We start from the raw sequence: 20,090 nt of genomic DNA, 5'->3' as shown, positions 1-20,090 counted from the left end.
TTCAACCTCAGGAGGCTGAAGAAATTCAGCTTGTCACCAAAAGCACTCACAAACCTTTACAGATGCACAATCGAGAGCATCCTATCGGGCTGCATCACCGCCTGGAACTGCAACTGCTCCGCCCACAACCGTAAGGCTCTCCAGAGGGTAGTGAGGTCTGCACAATGCATCACCGGGGGCAATCTACCTGCCCTCCAGGACAACTACACCACCTGATCTCACAGGAAAGCCAAAAAGATCATCAAGGACAACACCCACCCGAGCCACTGCCTGTTCACCCCACTATCATCCAGAAGGCGAGCTCAGTACAGGTGCATCAAAGCCGGGACCGAGAGACTGAAAAACAGCTTCTATCTCAAGGCCATTAGACTGTTAAACAGCCATCACTAACATTGAGTGGCTGCTGCCAATATTCTGACTCATCTCTAGCCACTTTAATCATGGAAGAATTTATGTAATAAATGTGTCACTAGCCACTTTAAACAATGCCACGTTATATAATGTTTACATACCCTACATTGCTCATCTCATATGTATATACAGTACTCTATACCATCTACTACATCTTGCCTATGCCGTTCGGCCATCACTCATTCATATGTTTTTATGTACATATTCTTATTCATTCCTTTACACTTGTCTGTATAAGCTAGTTGTTGTGAAATTGTTAGGTTAGATTACTTGTTAGATGTTATTGCATGGTCAGAACTAGAAGCACAAGCATTTTGCTACACTCACATTAACATCTGCTAACCATGTGTATGTGATTGATTGTGTATATGTGTATATTGATTTGATTTGACACACACACACACACACACACACACACACACACACACACACACACACACACACACACACACACACACACACACACACACACACACACACACACACACACACACACACACACACACACACACACACACACACACACACACACACACACACACACACACACACACACACACACAGAAAGACACACTTTAGCTCTTCAACCCCAGGATCCATCCAGCCGCTCACTGAGAACCAATGAGAATATATAGTTACCTCCTCAGAGAACTCCAACTTTTCAGCTGAATGATTAAAGTAATTAAACTCAGTTTAAATGGACTGGGTGTTATTTGTCTCCCACTGAGCAGAGGTTAATGGAGGTTACTTGTATGCTTTCTATGGTAGGCCATCCAGACTGTTCTCATAGACTAGATTTAACATAGTAAATGTAGATCAGGGAGACTCATCACAGACAACTTTAGCCTTTTAGTTAATTAGTAACTTTGCAACTACTTACTACTTTTTAGCTACTTTGCAACTACTTAACATGTTAGCTAATCCAAACCCTAACCCAAACCTTAACCCTTTAACCTAACTCGTAACCTTAACCCTAGCCTTAACCCCTAACCCCTAGCCTTGCTAACATTAGCCGGCTAGCTAATGTTAGCAATAGCATTAGCCACCGAGCCAACGTTAGCCACAACAAATTGGAATTGGTAACATATCAAAAGAAAAATCCAATTTATTTATATAGCCCTTCTTACATCAGCTGATATCTCAAAGTGCTGTACAGAAACCCACCCTAAAACCCCAAACAGCAAGCAATGTAGGTGTAGATGCACGGTGGTTAGGAAAAACTCCGTAGAAAGGCCAAAACCTAGGAAGAAACCTAGAGAGGAACAAGGCTATGATGGGTGGCCAGTCCTCTTCTGGCTGTGCCGGGTGGAGATTCTAACAGAACATGGCCAAGATGTTCAAATGTTCATAAATGACCAGCATAGTCAAATAATAATAATCACAGTAGTTGTCGAGGGTGCAGCAAGTCAGCACCTCAGGAGTAAATGGCAGTTGGCTTTTCATAGGCGATCATTAAGAGTATCTCTACCGCTCCTGCTGTCTCTAGAGAGTTGAAAACAGCAGGTCTCGGACAGGTAGCACATCCAGTGAATAGGCCAGGGTTCCATAGCCGCAGGCAGAACAGTTGAAACTGGAGCAGCAGCACGACCAGGTGGACTGGGGACAGCAAGGAGTCATTGTGCCACGTAGTCCTGTGGCATGGTCCTAGGGCTCTGGCCCTCCGAGAGAGAGAAAGAAAGAGAGAAAGAGAGAATTAGAGTGAGCATACTTAAGTTCACACAGGACACCGGATAAGACAGGAGAAGTACTCCAGATATAACAGACTGACCCTAGCCCCCCGACAAACTACTGCAGCATAAATACTGGAGGCTGAGAGAGGAGGGGTCAGGAAACACTGTGGCCCCATCCGATAATACCCCCGGACAGGGCCAAACAGGCAGGATATAACCCCACCCACTTTGCCAAAGCACAGCCCCCACACCACTGGAGGGATATCTTCAACCACCAACTTACCATCCTGAGACAAGGCCGAGTATAGCCCACAAAGATCTCCGCCACAGCACAACCCAAAGGGGGGCTTCAACCCAGACAGGAATATCACGTCAGTGACTCAACCCACTCAAGTGACGCACCCCTCCTAGGGACGGCATGGAAGAGCATCAGTAAGCCAGTGACTCAGCCCCTGTAATAGGGTTAGAGGCAGAGAATCCCAGTGGAGAGAGGGGAACCGGCCAGGCAGAGACAGCAAGGGCAGTTCTGTTATGCAGGTGAATGAGGACCCAAAAGCGACTTAACGAAAACAGAGTCTTTATTCCAGTAATAGACAAAAGCGATAATCCTGGATATTATCTAGGTGAAAGCAAACACAGGAAAACTGAAATCCACTCATCAGTAGAGAGGAATGACTGGAGACACGACCACAGACTGCAGGTCGCTTCGGGAAGGAATCGGCCGTAGCTGACAATGACACCTGCTCACACGCAGCATCTGAAGAAGGTAAAACACGACAGGGCGGAACAAGGACACAGAACAGCAAACATCATACAAGGATCCGACAAGGACAGAAGCGGAAAACAGAGGGAGAAATAGGGACTCTAATCAGAGGGCAAAATAGGGGACAGGTGTGAAAAGAGTAAATGAGGTAGTTAGGAGAATGAGGAACAGCTGGGAGCAGGAACGGAACGATAGAGAGAGAGAGCGAGAGAGGGAGAGAGGGAGGGGGAGAGAGAGGGATAGAAAGAGGGAAAGAACCTAATAAGACCAGCAGAGGGAAACGAATAGAAGGGAAGCACAGAGACAAGACATGATAATAAATGACAAAACATGACAGTACCCCCCCACTCACCGAGCGCCTCCTGGCGCACTCGAGGAGGAACCCTGGCGGCAACGGAGGAAATCATCAATCAACGAACGGTCCAGCACGTCCCGAGATGGAACCCAACTCCTCTCCTCAGGACCGTAACCCTCCCAATCCACTAAGTACTGGTGACCACGTCCCCGAGAACGCATGTCCATGATCTTCCGTACCTTGTAAATAGGTGCGCCCTCGACAAGGACGGGGGGAAGACGAACGGGGGCGCGAAGAAAAGGTTTGACACAGGAGACATGGAAGACAGGGTGGACGCGACGAAGATGTCGCGGAAGAAGCAGTCGCACAGCGACAGGATTGACGGCCTGAGAGACACAGAACGGACCAATGAACCGCGGAGTCAACTTGCGAGAAGCTGTCGTAAGGGGAAGGTTACGAGTGGAAAGCCACAGTCTCTGACCGCGACAATACCTAGGACTCTTAATCCTACGTTTATTGGCGGCTCTCACAGTCTGCGCCCTGTAACGGCAAAGTGCAGACCTGACCCTCCTCCAGGTGCGCTCACAACGTTGGACAAAAGCCTGAGCGGAGGGAACGCTGGACTCGGCGAGCTGGGATGAGAACAGAGGAGGCTGGTACCCCAGACTACTCTGAAACGGAGATAGCCCGGTAGCAGACGAAGGAAGCGAGTTGTGAGCGTATTCTGCCCAGGGGAGCTGTTCTGCCCAAGACGCAGGGTTTCGAAAAGAAAGGCTGCATAATATGCGACCAATCGTCTGATTGGCCCTTTCTGCTTGACCGTTAGACTGGGGATGAAAACCGGAAGAGAGACTGACGGAAGCACCAATCAAACGACAGAACTCCCTCCAAAACTGTGACGTGAATTGCGGACCTCTGTCTGAAACGGCGTCTAACGGGAGGCCATGAATTCTGAATTACATTCTCAATGATGATTTGTGCCGTCTCCTTAGCGGAAGGAAGCTTAGCGAGGGGAATGAAATGTGCCGCCTTAGAGAACCTATCGACAACCGTAAGAATCACAGTCTTCCCCGCAGACGAAGGCAGACCGGTAATAAAGTCTAAGGCGATGTGAGACCATGGTCGAGAAGGAATGGGAAGCGGTCTGAGACGACCGGCAGGAGGAGAGTTACCTGACTTAGTCTGCGCGCAGTCCGAACAAGCAGCCACGAAACGGCGCGTGTCACGCTCCTGAGTAGGCCACCAAAACCGCTGGCGAATAGAAGCAAGCGTACCCCGAACGCCGGGGTGGCCAGCTAACTTGGCAGAGTGAGCCCACTGAAGAACAGCCAGACGAGTAGAGACAGGAACGAAAAGAAGGTTACTAGGACAAGCGCGCGGCGACGCAGTGTGAGTGAGTGCTTGCTTTACCTGTCTCTCAATTCCCCAGACAGTCAACCCGACAACACGTCCTTCAGGGAGAATCCCCTCGGGGTCGGTAGAAGCCACAGAAGAACTAAAGAGACGGGATAAGGCATCAGGCTTGGTGTTCTTATTACCCGGGCGATAAGAAATCACGAACTCGAAACGAGCGAAAAACAACGCCCAACGAGCTTGACGTGCATTAAGTCGTTTGGCAGAACGGATGTACTCAAGGTTCTTATGGTCAGTCCAAACGACAAAAGGAACGGTCGCCCCCTCCAACCACTGTCGCCATTCGCCTAGGGCTAAGCGGATGGCGAGCAGTTCGCGGTTACCCACATCATAGTTGCGTTCCGATGGCGACAGGCGATGAGAAAAATAAGCGCAAGGATGGACCTTATCGTCAGAATGGAAGCGCTGGGATAGAATGGCTCCCACGCCCACCTCTGAAGCGTCAACCTCGACAATGAATTGTTTAGTGACGTCAGGAGTAACAAGGATAGGAGCGGATGTAAAACGCTTCTTGAGGAGATCAAAAGCTCCCTGGGCGGAACCGGACCACTTAAAGCACGTCTTGACAGAAGTAAGAGCTGTGAGAGGGGCAGCAACTTGACCGAAATTACGAATGAAACGCCTATAGAAATTAGCGAAACCTAGAAAGCGCTGCAACTCGACACGTGACTTAGGAACGGGCCAATCACTGACAGCCTGGACCTTAGCGGGATCCATCTGAATGCCTTCAGCGGAAATAACAGAACCGAGAAATGTGACAGAGGAGACATGAAAGGCGCACTTCTCAGCCTTCACGTAGAGACAATTCTCTAAAAGGCGCTGGAGTACACGTCGAACGTGCTGAACATGAATCTCGAGTGACGGTGAAAAAAATCAGGATATCGTCAAGGTAGACGAAAACAAAGATGTTCAGCATGTCTCTCAGTACATCATTAACTAATGCCTGAAAGACAGCTGGAGCATTAGCGAGACCGAACGGCAGAACCCGGTATTCAAAATGCCCTAACGGAGTGTTAAACGCCGTTTTCCACTCGTCCCCCTCTCTGATGTGCACGAGATGGTAAGCGTTACGAAGGTCCAACTTAGTAAAGAACCTGGCTCCCTGCAGAATCTCGAAGGCTGACGACATAAGGGGAAGCGGATAACGATTCTTAACCGTTATGTCATTCAGCCCTCGATAATCCACGCAGGGGCGCAGAGTACCGTCCTTCTTCTTAACAAAAAAAAACCCCGCTCCGGCGGGAGAGGAAGAAGGCACCACGGTACCGGTGTCGAGAGAAACAGACAAATAATCCTCGAGAGCCTTACGTTCGGGAGCCGACAGAGAGTATAGTCTACCCCGAGGGGGAGTGGTCCCCGGAAGGAGATCAATACAACAATCATACGACCGGTGAGGAGGAAGGGAGTTGGCTCTGGACCGACTGAAGACCGTGCGCAGATCATGATATTCCTCCGGCACTCCTGTCAAATCGCCAGGTTCCTCCTGAGAAGAGGGGACAGAAGAAACAGGAGGGATAGCAGACATTAAACACTTCACATGACAAGAAACGTTCCAGGATAGGATACAATTACTAGACCAATTAATAGAAGGATTATGACATACTAGCCAGGGATGACCCAAAACAACAGGTGTAAAACGTGAACGAAAAATCAAAAAAGAAATGGTCTAACTGTGGTTACCAGATACTGTGAGGGTTAAAGGTAGTGTCTCACATCTGATACTGGGGAGAAGACTACCATCTAAGGCGAACATGGGCGTGGGCTTCCCTAACTGTCTGAGAGGAATGTCATGTTTCCGAGCCCATGCTTCGTCCATAAAACAACCCTCAGCCCCAGAGTCTATCAAGGCACTGCAGGAAGCAGCCGAACCGGTCCAGCGTAGATGGACCGACAAGGTAGTACAGGATCTTGATGGAGAGACCTGAGTAGTAGCGCTCACCAGTAGCCCTCCGCTTACTGATGAGCTCTGGCTTTTACTGGACATGAAATGACAAAATGTCCAGCAGAACCGCAATAGAGGCAAAGGCGGTTGGTGATCCTCCGTTCCCTCTCCTTAGTCGAGATGCGAATACCTCCCAGCTGCATGGGCTCAGTCTCTGAGCCGGAGGGAGGCGATGGTTGAGATGCGGAGAGGGGGAACACCGTTAACGCGAGCTCTCTTCCACGAGCTCGGTGACGAAGATCTACCCGTCGTTCCTTGCGGATGGCGAGTGCAATCAAAGAGTCCACGCTGGAAGGAACCTCCCGGGAGAGAATCTCATCTTTAACCTCAGCGTGGAGTCCCTCCAGAAAACGAGCGAGCAACGCCGGCTCGTTCCAGTCACTGGAGGCAGCAAGAGTGCGAAACTCTATAGAGTAATCCGTTATGGATCGATCACCTTGACATAGGGAAGCCAGAGCCCTGGAAGCCTCCTTACCAAAAACTGAACGATCAAAAACCTGTATCATCTCCTCTTTAAAGTTCAGATAATTGTTAGAACACTCAGCGCTTGCCTCCCAGATAGCTGTGCCCCACTCCCGAGCCCGACCAGTAAGGAGTGAAATGACGTAAGCGATCCGAGCTCTCTTGAGTATGTGTTGGGTTGGAGAGAGAACACAATATCACACTGGGTGAGAAAGGAGCGTCACTCAGTGGGCTGCCCAGAGTAACATGGTGGGTTATTAACCCTAGGTTCCGGAGACTCGGAAGACCAGGAAGTAGCTGGTGGCACGAGACGAAGACTCTGAAACTGTCCTGAGAGGTCGGAAACCTGAGCGGCCAGGGTCTCAACGGCATGACGAGCAGCAGACAATTCCTGCTCGTGTCTGCCGAGCATTGCTCCCTGGATCTCGACGGCAGTGTTGCGAGAATCCGTAGTCGCTGGGTCCATTCTTGGTCGGATCCTTCTGTTATGCAGGTGAATGAGGACCCAAAAGCGACTTAACGAAAACAGAGTCTTTATTCCAGTATTAGACAAAAGCGATAATCCTGGTTATTATCTAGGTGAAAGCAAACACAGGAAAACTGAAATCCACTCGTCAGTAGAGAGGAATGACTGGAGACGCGACCACAGAAGGTAATGAAGAAGGTAAAACACGACAGGGCGGAACAAGGACACAGAACAGCGAACATCATACAAGGATCCGACAAGGACAGAAGCGGAAAACAGAGGGAGAAATAGGGACTCTAATCAGAGGGCAAAATAGGGGACAGGTGTGAAAAGAGTAAATGAGGTAGTTAGGAGAATGAGGAACAGCTGGGAGCAGGAACGGAACAATAGAGAGAGAGAGCGAGAGAGGGAGAGAGGGAGGGGGAGAGAGAGGGATAGAAAGAGGGAAAGAACCTAATAAGACCAGCAGAGGGAAACGAATAGAAGGGAAGCACAGAGACAAGACATGATAATAAATGACAAAACATGACAGGTTCGTTGCTCCAGAGCCTTTCCGTTCACCTTCACACTCCTGGGCCAGACTATACTCAATCATATGACCCACTGAAGAGATGAGTCTTCAGTAAAGACTTAAAGGTTGAGACCGAGTCTGCGTCTCTCACATGGGTAGGCAGACCATTCCATAAAAATGTAGCTATATAGGAGAAAGCCCTGCCTGTTTGCTTAGAAATTCTAGGGACAATTAGGAGGCCTGCGTATTGTGACCATAGCGTACGTGTAGGTATGTATGGCAGGACCAAATCGGAAAGATAGGTAGGAGCAAGCCCATGTAATGCTTTGTAGGTTAGCAGTAAAATTTTGAAATCAGCCCTTGCCTTAACAGGAAGCCAGTGTAGGGGGGGTAACATATCATGTGTTTTTACAAAATGTTTACATATTGTCCATTTTTGCTAATTCTCAACATATTGTACGAATTTCAATTCGCTAATGATGCACGGTGAATTAATCTATTTGCTCTCAAGCTTAGCCTTTTGTTAACAACACTGTCATCTCAGATTTTCAAAATATGCTTCTTAACCATTGCAAAACAAGCATTTGTGTAACAGTATTGATAGCTAACGTAGCATTTAGCGTAGCATTTAGCGTTAGCATTCAGCAGGCAACATTTACACATAAAAACAGAAAGGCATTCAAATAAAATAATTTACCTTTGAAGAACTTCAGATGTTTTCAATGAGGAGACTCTTAGATAGCAAATGTTCAGTTTTTCCTGAAAGATTATTTGTTTAGGACAAATCGCTCCGTTTTCTGCGTCACGTTTAGCTACGAAAAAAAACCTGTATCCAGGATTGTGTAAATCTATCCGCAAGCTCATTAGCATAACACAACGTTAACTATTCATGAAAATCGCAAATGAAATGAAATTAATCTATTTGCTCTCAAGCTTAGCCTTTTGTTAACAACACTGTCATCTCAGATGTTAAAAATATGCTTCTCAATCATTGCAAAACAAGCATTTGTGTAACAGTATTGATAGCTAACGTACCATTTAGCGTTAGCATTCAGCGTGCAACATTTTCCACAAAAAACAGAAAAACATTCAAATAAAATAATTTACCTTTGAAGAACTTCAGATGTTTTCAATGAGGAGACTCTCAGTGTCACACCTTGGTCATTGTATTTTGTGTTTTTGTTATATGTTTGGGTAGGCCAGGGTGTGACATGGGTTTATATGTTGTGTTTCGTATTGGGGTTTTATTAGCATTGGGATTGTGTATGATTAGGGGTGTGTCTAGTTTGGCTTGGCTGCCTGAGGCGGTTCTCAATTGAAGTCAGGTGATTCTCGTTGTCTCGGATTGGGAACCGTATTTAGGTAGCCTGAGTTCGCTTTGTATTTTGTGGGTGTTTGTTCCTGTCTCTGTGTTGTAGTCACCAGATAGGCTGTAATTAGTTTCACGTTCCGTTCTGTTGTTTTTGTAGTTAGTATCAGTTATTTCATGTACCACGTTCTTTCATTAAAGTCATGAGTAACCTACACGCTGCGCTTCGGTCCGACTCTCTTTCTTCAACAGACGAACGCCGTTACAGAAACACCCACCTCTCACGGACCGAGCAGCGTATAACTGGCAACGACGTAGATAACTGGCAGGAGCTAAAGGAAGACGTTATGGACAGCAGAAGCATGGAGTATACGACGTGGGAAGAAATCGACAGATGGGCAGCCGACCCAGAGCGAGTGCAGGAGCCCGCCTGGGATTCCCTGCAGCAATGCGAAGAGGGCTATAGACGAATGGAGTCTAAAAGGAAAACACGGCGACGCAGAGCGAAAAATGAAAGTAACCCCCAAATATATATTGGGGGAGAGCGCAGAGAGAGTGGCTGAGTCAGGAGTCAGACCTGAGCCTACTCTCCCTGTTAATTGTGAGGAGCAGCAATATAAGGACTTCTGGGTCTTGGGAGATGATATTAGACGGAAAAGGACCCTGGGCGCAGCCGGGAGAATATCGCCGTCCCAAGGAAGAAATAGATGCGACTAAAGCGGAGAGGCGCTGGTATGAGGAGGCAGCACGGCGACGCGGTTGGAAGTCGGAAAAGCAGCCCCAAAAAAATATTGGGGGGGAGCTAGAAGGGAGAATAGTTATGCCAGGTAGGAGACCTGCGCAAACTCCCTGTGCTCACCGTTGGGCTAGAGAGACCGGGCAGGCACCGTGTTATACTATGGAGCGCACAGTGTTTCCAGTGCGGGTGAAGAGCCAGGTGCGGCACATACCAGCCCTTCCTATTGGCCGGGCTAGAGTGGGCATCGAGCCAGGTAAGCTTGGGCAGGCTCGGTGCTCAAGAGCTCCAGTGCGCCTGCACGGTCCGGTCTATCCAGAGCCACCTCTACACACCAGTCCTCCGGTAGCAGCTCTCCGCACCAGGCTTCCTGTGCGTGTCCTCGATCCAGTACCACCAGTTCCAGCACCACGCACCAGGCCTCCAGTGCGCCTCGCCTGTTCAGCGCAGCCAGCGCTTTTCTCCTCTCCTGCGCTGTCGGAGTCTCCCGCCTGTTTAGCGCAGCCAGAGCTTTTCTCCTCTCCTGCGCTGCTTGAGTCTCCCGTCTGCCCAGCGCCGCCAGTGCTCCCAGTCTGCCCAGCGCCGCCAGTGCTCCCAGTCTGCCCAGCGCCGCCAGTGCTCCCAGTCTGCCCAGCGCCGCCAGTACCGCCAGTCTGCCCAGCGCCGCCAGTCTGCCCAGCGCCGCCAGTACCGCCAGTCTGCCCAGTGCCGCCAGTGACGCCAGTCTGCCCAGCGCCGCCAGTGCCGCCAGTCTGCCCAGCGCCGCCAGTGCCGCCAGTCAGCCCAGCGCCGCCAGACAACCAGTCTCTTCCAGATCTGCCAGACAACCAGTCTCTTCCAGATCTGCCAGACAACCAGTTTCTTCCAGTTCCGCCAGCCGGCCAGGATTTACCGGAGCCTACTACCTGCCTGAGCTTCCTCTCAGTACTGGGCTTCCTCTCAGTACTGGGCTTCCTCTCAGTACTGGGCTTCCTCTCAGTACTGGGCTTCCCCTCAGTACCGGGCTTCCCCTCAGTACCGGGCTTCCCCTCAGTCCCGGGCTGCTTCGGTCCCGAGCTTGCCCCTCTGTCCTGAGATGCCCCTCTGTCCCGAGCTGCCCCTCTGTCCCGAGCTGCCCCTCTGTCCCGAGCTGCCCCTCTGTCACGAGCTGCTCCTCAGTTATGTGGGGATCTGGGTGAGGACTATTAGGCCATGGTAGACGGCGAGGGTGGATTACCCCAGGACGCAAAGGGGAGGAACTATTACATTAATGGAGTGGGGTCCACGTCCCGAGCCAGAACCGCCACCATGGACAGACGCCCACCCGGACCCTCCCTATGCTCTTGAGGTGCGTCCGGGAGTCCGCACCTTAGGGGGGGTTCTGTCACGCCTTGGTCATTGTATTTTGTGTTTTTGTTATATGTTTGGGTAGGCCAGGGTGTGACATGGGTTTATATGTTGTGTTTCGTATTGGGGTTTTATTAGCATTGGGATTGTGTATGATTAGGGGTGTGTCTAGTTTGGCTTGGCTGCCTGAGGCGGTTCTCAAATGTAGTCAGGTGATTCTCGTTGTCTCGGATTGGGAACCGTATTTAGGTAGCCTGAGTTCGCTTTGTATTTTGTGGGTGTTTGTTCCTGTCTCTGTGTTGTAGTCACCAGATAGGCTGTAATTAGTTTCACGTTCCGTTCTGTTGTTTTTGTAGTTAGTATCAGTTATTTCATGTACCACGCCTTGGTCATTGTATTTTGTGTTTTTGTTATATGTTTGGGTAGGCCAGGGTGTGACATGGGTTTATATGTTGTGTTTCGTATTGGGGTTTTATTAGCATTGGGATTGTGTATGATTAGGGGTGTGTCTAGTTTGGCTTGGCTGCCTGAGGCAGTTCTCAATTGGAGTCAGGTGATTCTCGTTGTCTCGGATTGGGAACCGTATTTAGGTAGCCTGAGTTCGCTTTTTATTTTGTGGGTGTTTGTTCCTTACTCTGTGTTGTAGTCACCAGATAGGCTGTAATTAGTTTCACGTTCCGTTCTGTTGTTTTTGTAGTTAGTATCAGTTATTTCATGTACCGCGTTCTTTCATTAAAGTCATGAGTAACCTACACGCTGCGCTTCGGTCCGACTCTCTTTCTTCAACAGACGAACGCTGTTACACTCAGATAGCAAATGTTCAATTTTTCCTGAAAGATGATTTGTTTAGGACAAATCGCTCCGTTTTGTTCATCACATTTGGGGAGGGAAAATATATATATATATATTAAGTCATTAAAACACAGACTTTTTTCCAAATTAACTCCATAATATCGACAGAAACATGGCAAACCGATGTTTAGAATCAATCCTCAAGGTGTTTTTCACATATCTATCGATGATAAAATCCATCGTGGCATTTTACTTTCTCTTCTGAAGAAATGGAACGAGCATGGACCTACAGATTACGCACACAGGACACCGGGCGGGACACCAGGTAAATGTAGTCTCTTATGGTCAATCTTCCAATGATATGCCTACAAACACGTCACAATGCTGCAGACACCTCGGGGAATAGACAGAAACCGCAGGCTCATTCCTGGCGCATTCACAGCCATATAAGGAGACATTGGAACACAGCGCCTTCAGAATCTGGGGCATTTCCTGTATGAAACGTCATCTTGGTTTTGCCTGTTGCATTAGTTCTGGGGCACTCACAGATAATATCTTTGCAGTTTTGGAGACGTCAGAGTCTTGTCTTTCCAAGGCTGTCAATTCCATGCATAGTCGAGCATCTTTTCGTGACAAAATATTGCGCTTAAAACGGGCACGTCATTTTATCCAATAATGACATAGCGCCCCCATAGGTTGAACAGGTTAACTTCTTATTAATCTACCCATCGTGTCCGATTTCAAAAAGACTTTACAGCGAAAGCACACCATATGATTATGTTAGGTCAGAGCCTAGAGCCTATGTAAAATATACAGGAAATACATAATATACCATTTTTCATATTTTATCATATTTGTACTGTGTACTTGAGCTTTTGTTCTCAAAAGTGACGACACCTCAGCAATTCATTTTTTTAAATTACCAGAAAGTTGAGATTTGAACCTTTCTTGGAGTATGCAGCATCACTAGTTATTGTTTATGGCCCTCTCATGATAAATCATTACTTTAGGGGATTACGTAATTACATTTTACATTACATTTAATTACATTTAAGAGTTTTTTAAATGTTACTCCAAAAATGGTTCACGGTAAGCAATCAAATACATGTGGTTAAAGGCAGTCTCAGCGATATGACAGATGCAGAAAGTAAACAGCATAGTGGGTCAATTTCTGTTTCAACTAAGAGCATTGAAGCAGGAGGTTCAACTTCGCCGCTGTTTGGGCCTATGGCTAACACGCTGTACACCAGGGGTGAGCAAACTTTTTGGCTCGAGGACCAGATCAGGATTTTGAAATTCAACGGAGGGCCACATTTTTTGGGTGACTAATTGTTTGTTAAAATCAATTTGCGGCGTTCTCCCGAGTGGCGCAGCGGTGCTTGAGGTTTACTACAAACCCGGGTTCAATCCCAGGCTGTGTCACAGCTGGCCGTGACTGGGAGACCCATGAAGCAGAGCACAATTGGCCCAGCGTCATCCGGGATAGGAGAGGGTTGTGCTCATGCACCCTGACACGGTCGCCAGGTGTACGGTGTTTCCTCCGACACATTGGTGTGGCTGGCTTCCAGGTTAAGCGGGCATTATGTCAAGAAGCAGTGCGTCTTGGCTGGGTTGTGTTTCGAAGGACACACGGCTCTCGAACTTCGCCTCTCCCGAGTCTGTACGGGAGTTGCAGCGATGGGACAAGACTGTAACTACCAATTGGATACCATGAAATTGGGGAGAAAAAAGGGGCAAAATAAATAGATTTGAAAAAATATGTATATATTTTTTTTAATGTCTTGATAGGCAATGATAGGCAATGATGCTGCTGGTGGAAACGTAATTTAGCTGAATCTACCTTTAAGCTGAAATAAATGTAAATGCTTACCTTGTTTTCCTCGTATTTATTTGATGCACCAGAGTTATGGATGCAAGGACTAACCATCCAATATATAACAATTATACACCTTTATCCATGTTTTGAGGCTATACAGTGTTTGTTCACATTCACTTTGTTTACAACGTTGGAGTATAACAAGCTTATATTTGGGTTCCAACGTGGTACGATAGTTGAACTAAGCTCATGATGCATTTATAAGCTCTTCAGGAATCAATGGATACATTTAATTCATTTATTAAGGGCTCCCGAGTGAGGCATCACTACAGACCCTGGTTCACTTCCAGGCTGTATGACAACTGGCCGTGATTGGGAGTCCCATAGGGTGGCGCACAATTGTTCCAGTGTCGTCCAGGTTAGGGTTTGGCCGGGGTAGGCCGTCATTGCAAATAAGAATTTGTTCTTAACTGACTTGCCTAGTTAAATAAAGATTAAATAAAAATAAATAAAAAGGTACTGTATACATTAAAAAACGGATGTGGCATCAGCAGATGGCCCCTTTAAACCAACCCTGAGACAGATGCTGAATTGCGATTGGACGATATCCAATGCATGACAAATCATGGCGTTCTAAACCATTTAGTTTTCAGGGGAAAAGCAGAGAAGACGCAAAGCCTGAAAATTGTGTTTCTTTAAAACCCTCTCAGGCGGTTCTTTTACACGTGCTACGTAAGGTTATTCCAAGCAGAGACATTTCACTGGCTAATTCTCTCTGGTGTGGTGGGTGGGGAGAGCAGGGAGGGAACAATAAGTAGACCAGAGCTATCTGTTATTGTTTAGTTTCACACATGAAAAAATCCTGTCTGTGTAAGTGGATGTTCCCTTTCTCACGTGAGCATGGTAAACTGAATTTATCTACTTTGGTTCTAAGGATCCAGCCTAAAATAATGATTTCCTGCTGTGGCCAGACATGGAAAGGTTTGGCTATACTTGCAGCTGTATAGCCAAATTGCTATCAGACATTGTGGTCTGGGTTAGGTTGTTGATGCTCTGACTTATGTTGCTCTTCGTCCTGTTAATTATTTTGTAAACATTGTAGGTAGGCCTACTTGACTATTGTTTATATTAGTAATAGCCCTCACTGCGACGGCTAACTTCACATTGTGTAAAGCCCATGCCTCCCTTGTATACCAGTAATAGATTCTACACCATGTCAGTTGAGCATCATCATTAAGATCCAAAGTTGATTGGTTGTGCTGTGAGGCCTGGTTTCGTAGTGTCTGATTATCAGTATGGCAAGAGGGAGCAGTGCTACAGAGACGAGACCTCGCTAGTGGCTAATACTACAGTAATTATGAGTGGGCTACATGACTAACGTTTACCTGCTCTGGGATAGGGATGATACCTAGTCAATTGTACAACTGAATGCAAACAACTGATATGTATCTTCCACATTTAACCCAACCCTTCTGAATCCGAGAGGTGCTGAGGGTTGCCTTAATCGACATCCACATCTTCTGCGCTCGGGGAATAGTGGGTTAACTGCCTTGCTCAGAGACAAAACGGCAGATTTTTACCTTGTCAGCTCGGGGATTCGATACAGCAACTTTTCGGTTACTGACCCAATGCTCTAACCACTAAGCTACCTGCTGCTCTATATAGCACCATCTCTTCTGCCAGCCCCACTCTCACTCCCTACAGCTGTTCTGCACTGATACCATTCTGCTGCTATGCTCTCCTCACTAGTCCATCGTCACACACAGTCAGAAAGTCAGTCAGTCCCTGGTGAGATGGCTATTCGCCAGACCACTATACAGCTCCCAGACTCCCAAACATTCTCCTTCTCTTTCAGTACAGGAATGGAAACTTTCTTACTCCTGACCTCAGGTTCTATGTACTGTGGTATTACACAGCAAAGAGAGAGCAGAAAACCAACATTGTTATAGAAAATAAGCCTTTCTTCAAAGGGACATTTAAGTTGTTTTTATGTCTAACTTTTTTTCTCTGTGTCCTATCCTTCCCTTCCTCATCTCTCTTATCAAATCCATCCTCAATAAAGCTTCCTGTGGTGGTATGATTAAAAATGCCACGTTGGGCCGTATTGTCTCTCCTGGATTCCCTGGCAACTACAGCAACAACTTGACGTGCCATTGGGTCCTGGAGGCTCCTGAAGGCCACCGGCTTCATGTTCACTTTGAGAAAATGGCTTTGGCTGAGGATGATGACAGGTAGAGTACACATAAAGATGGATGGAAGCTGTGTGTGTGTGTGTGTGTGTGTGTGTGTGTGTGTGTGTGTGTGTGTGTGTGTGTGTGTGTGTGTGTGTGTGTGTGTGTGTGTGTGTGTGTGTGTGTGTGTGTGTGTGTGTGTGTGTGTGTGTGTGTGTGTGTGTGTGTGTGTGTGTGTGTGTGTGTGTGTGTGTGTGTGTGTGTGTGAGAAGGGGGGTGTTGGTGCGTGCTCAAGTGGTAGAACTTGGAGGCGTCTTTTTTGTTTGTTGCTAATTAGTTTCCAGTTGGGCTAGATATGGCAGGTTTTACCTCAGGCTGTCAGAATGCGATGCAACACTGGGCAACAACACCTAGCCTAATTGTATGCCTTAAATAGGCATATGCTTGCTAAGGCTAGGCAACTAAATCCCCTATGTGAGTGACTATGAGTCAAATTTGAACGGATTGGAGGATGAAATTGAAACGGCTTTGTGTCATTTCAAATAATTAACTGTATTTCCTCATGCAAATTAATTGATGGACTATAGAGGCCACTCAGATGCGGGGAGACAGTATTTAATTACATTTTTGTACCATAACTACTATGTCTCAAGGCTGTGGTAACAAACTGACATTGAATGAAGCCGCTTGCTGCCGAGTTGTGTGGAATCTTATCACAGGGTTATTACAGCCACAGATGAAACAATGAGCGCCACTTCAGAACCACTCACCACTCCCTTTGGATGTTTCTCTTAGTCCTCAATGGCAAGTGTGTCTCATTCCCCCCTCCCCCATTTTATTAAGCACTATTTTTGATTGTGTTTCAGACTCCTTATTAAGAATGGGAACAACATTGACTCCCCTCCGCTGTATGACTCCTACGAGGTGGAGTACCTGCCCAATGAGGGCGTGGTGAGCACAGGCCGTCACCTCTTTGTGGAGTTCACCACAGATGGGACGGTCACCTCTACGGGAGCAGCAATCAGATATGAAGGTACTTCAAAGACTCAACAGAATACTAACATTTATTCAACCTATGCTAACTAATGTCAAATTGAGAATTGATGGTGACTTATTGGAACAAAAAATCCACGTGTGATTTCTGTCCTGCAGCTTTTGCAAAGGGCACATGCTATGGGCCCTTTGTGAAGTATGGCAACTTCACCAGCAGTGACACGGCCTACGGTGTGGGTGCGGTGGTGGAATTTGCCTGTGACCCTGGCTACACTCTGGAGCAGGGCTCAGTCATCATTGAATGTCTGGACGCAGAGAACCCCCAGTGGAATGAGACAGAGCCAGCCTGCAGGGGTGAGTCCTCATCCCATTTCAAAGCCAGGCCACAGAATTTCCCCTGCTCATGTTTGGCTAATTCTCTATCAGCATCTGAGTACAATCTAGGAACCCCAGTCACAATAAACCCAGTCTCCCAGGATCTGATCGTCAATGACTTTTCAAAATGTAATGCGTCCTAGCCCATGTGTTTCCAGGGCAGGTTTCAGTAGTGCTACAGACTGAAGGTATTCCCCTGTGCAGTCTAGGCTACACACTGAGTCATATGGCCAGTGGCGATCAAAGCCTAGGTGTATTCTCTCTTTCTCCCTGCTGCTCTCTCTCTTTCTCTTTTGCCATCCTTTTCTTTCATTAATTCTTCCTTTCTTTCTTTCTTTTTCTCTCTCTCTTTCTCTCACTCTTTCTCTCACTCTCTTGGTCCCTTTCCCCCTTTTACTTTAGCTTTTTCTCTCTCACTCTCTCTCTCTTTCCCACAGACACACGCACACACACACACACACACACACACACACACACACACACACACACACACACACACACACACACACACACACACACACACACACACACACACACACACACACACACACACACACACACACACACACACACACACACACTGACCTCACAACCTCTTACACTTTATCTACTTCCCCCGCACTGCCCCACACCACACTGCCCTTGATCTTACAGCTCTTCAGCAAAGGTAGACATTAAAGGATTCAATTTCTGCTGAGCTACAGTACTGTATTTTACCTAGTTAGCCATTTGTAATGGTTCTATGCCACCCCTATTGCTCTTGAGTTTTCAATGAGCATGGAAAGTCATTATGAATGCTATTCTGTTCAGCAGTGATGCTCTTTCATCGCTGTCTCTTATTTACCCATGTGAATTCACATGGCATTTGAAAGATGTCCCACAGTCCCCAGACCTACAGCAAAACCACGTATTATTTCATATCATTAGCTCAGCTGGCACTGACATTTTAGATGTTCAATCACTTTACTGTGAGTAGACCTACATGTTGTTAGTTTGATATTGCTGTTTACTTTTGAACTATTTTGGATTATCACAAAAGTGTTGGCCATGAATGTATGTGTTTCTCACGATTTGGATTTGACACTGTGTTTGTGCGTGTGTGTCCCAGCTGTGTGTAGTGGTGAAATCACAGACTCAGCCGGGGTGGTTCTCTCTCCAAACTGGCCGGAGACCTACGACAAGGGCCAGGACTGCATCTGGGGCATCCACGTGGAAGAGGACAAGAGGATTATGCTGGACATCCAAGTGTAAGAGACAGTTCTCCGCTCCAACAGCAGCCATAGTGGTCACTGCTCAGCTAGAACATAATGTTCTGAGAACCATACATTTCTTACAGCTTGGTGAGAGTGTGGTTGTCCTTTGGTGATTAGCGTACAGCTTTCTGTGAATGGTGCAGGATAGTTGCTTGGCTTTGGAACATTGTTAGTGCATTTAACCCTCTGACACATACTAACACAGGTGTGATCATTCTACGTGGTCCATGCAACATAAGCTCAAACCGGTCATTTAGAACGTTCAGTTATGTTTGAGTTGGCCACACTGTTTTTACACAGAAACATTTTGCATAAACAGTCTTCACTCCGTTATGTCCTCATTGTGTTCCGACATTCACAGAAGTAGCAACAGCATAATATAACTCTCATCCAGACCGGAAAATGTAGGCTGTATTAGTTGTAGTTCTTACTGAGGAAAGAGTGACCTAACACAAACGGTCCTATTTAGCTCTTGACTGACAGAAACCATAATATGAATTAGTTAATAGAAATTAGTATTTACAATTCATCTCGTGTGAGCTCACCAGTGGTCGACATAATTGAGTAAAACACTTTTTTTAAATGTACAAGTAATCCGACGATGGGTAGTTTGTGCGCGCTGCCATGTTTGTTTTTCATGTCAATCAAATGTAAGAGTTTGATGATGAGTTTGGTCTGTTTGCAGTATGTATGTTGAAGGCAGTTGTGTCGTCTACCATCATTCACTTACGGAAGTTAACTTGAAAGACTAATGAACCATCCCTTCACATCTTTGGTCTGACGTTTACGTGACAACAGAATGCATTGTATGATATCAACAAGCATGGCCCCACCCATTGCTGGCAATTAGCTTAGCATTACCTCCTCATAATCAGAACAACCTTCAAAAAAGTACATCACAACCTTTCAAAATGCACATAATTTGTGTCCATCACAATCTATTCAAGAATCAGAATGCATGATTTGTCACCATAACTTGAAAACGTGAATAAAACAGTAAATACACTTTGCTCCATACGTACAAAAGGTGTGCTGCAGTGAAGAAGACAACACGGTATACAGAAACAAGCTATAATGATAACACAATAAGGCACATACTTTGCACACATGTCCAAAGTTATTAGTAGTAAAGACAACAACAATGAAGGCAATGCAAGCGCCAATAGATGCACAAATGTCTGCATACTTGATCTGGGGAAATACTGGGGAAGTGCTTAGGCTCTGTCAAAGAGAAACATTTGTCCAGCTCAGTAATGCCTCAAATGTAAATTGTCCGCAATAGTGAAATGTGCTACTTCTATGTGAATTAATGAGGAGGCAGAACACACCTTAATTCAAACAGTTGCTAGAAAATAAATAATAATATATATATTTTTTTATTGACAA

The 20,090-nt window shown here is 46.7% G+C and overlaps 1 protein-coding gene across 4 annotated transcripts in view; it reads left to right on the top strand.

Moving 5' to 3' along the window:
* The window catches only part of LOC124008500 (seizure protein 6 homolog), a 235,353-nt gene that overhangs the window by 188,794 nt on the left and 26,469 nt on the right, over positions 1-20,090 (top strand). For all 4 annotated transcript variants that reach the window (XR_006834107.1, XM_046319841.1, XM_046319833.1 and 1 more), the window contains exons 6-9: positions 15,975-16,143; positions 16,950-17,116; positions 17,236-17,430; positions 18,560-18,698. Coding sequence is in view for 3 of the 4 variants with exons in the window: in XM_046319841.1 (XP_046175797.1) it covers positions 15,975-16,143; positions 16,950-17,116; positions 17,236-17,430; positions 18,560-18,698 (670 nt within the window). In the remaining variant the exon portion in view is untranslated. The remainder of the gene's footprint in view (positions 1-15,974; positions 16,144-16,949; positions 17,117-17,235; positions 17,431-18,559; positions 18,699-20,090) is intronic.

The sequence above is a fragment of the Oncorhynchus gorbuscha genome, linkage group LG02 (genome assembly GCF_021184085.1).
Source record: "Oncorhynchus gorbuscha isolate QuinsamMale2020 ecotype Even-year linkage group LG02, OgorEven_v1.0, whole genome shotgun sequence".
NCBI lineage: Eukaryota > Metazoa > Chordata > Actinopteri > Salmoniformes > Salmonidae > Oncorhynchus > Oncorhynchus gorbuscha.
The sequence above is the reverse complement of the archived record's forward strand: the minus strand, read 5'-3'. Positions and strand labels throughout refer to the sequence as shown.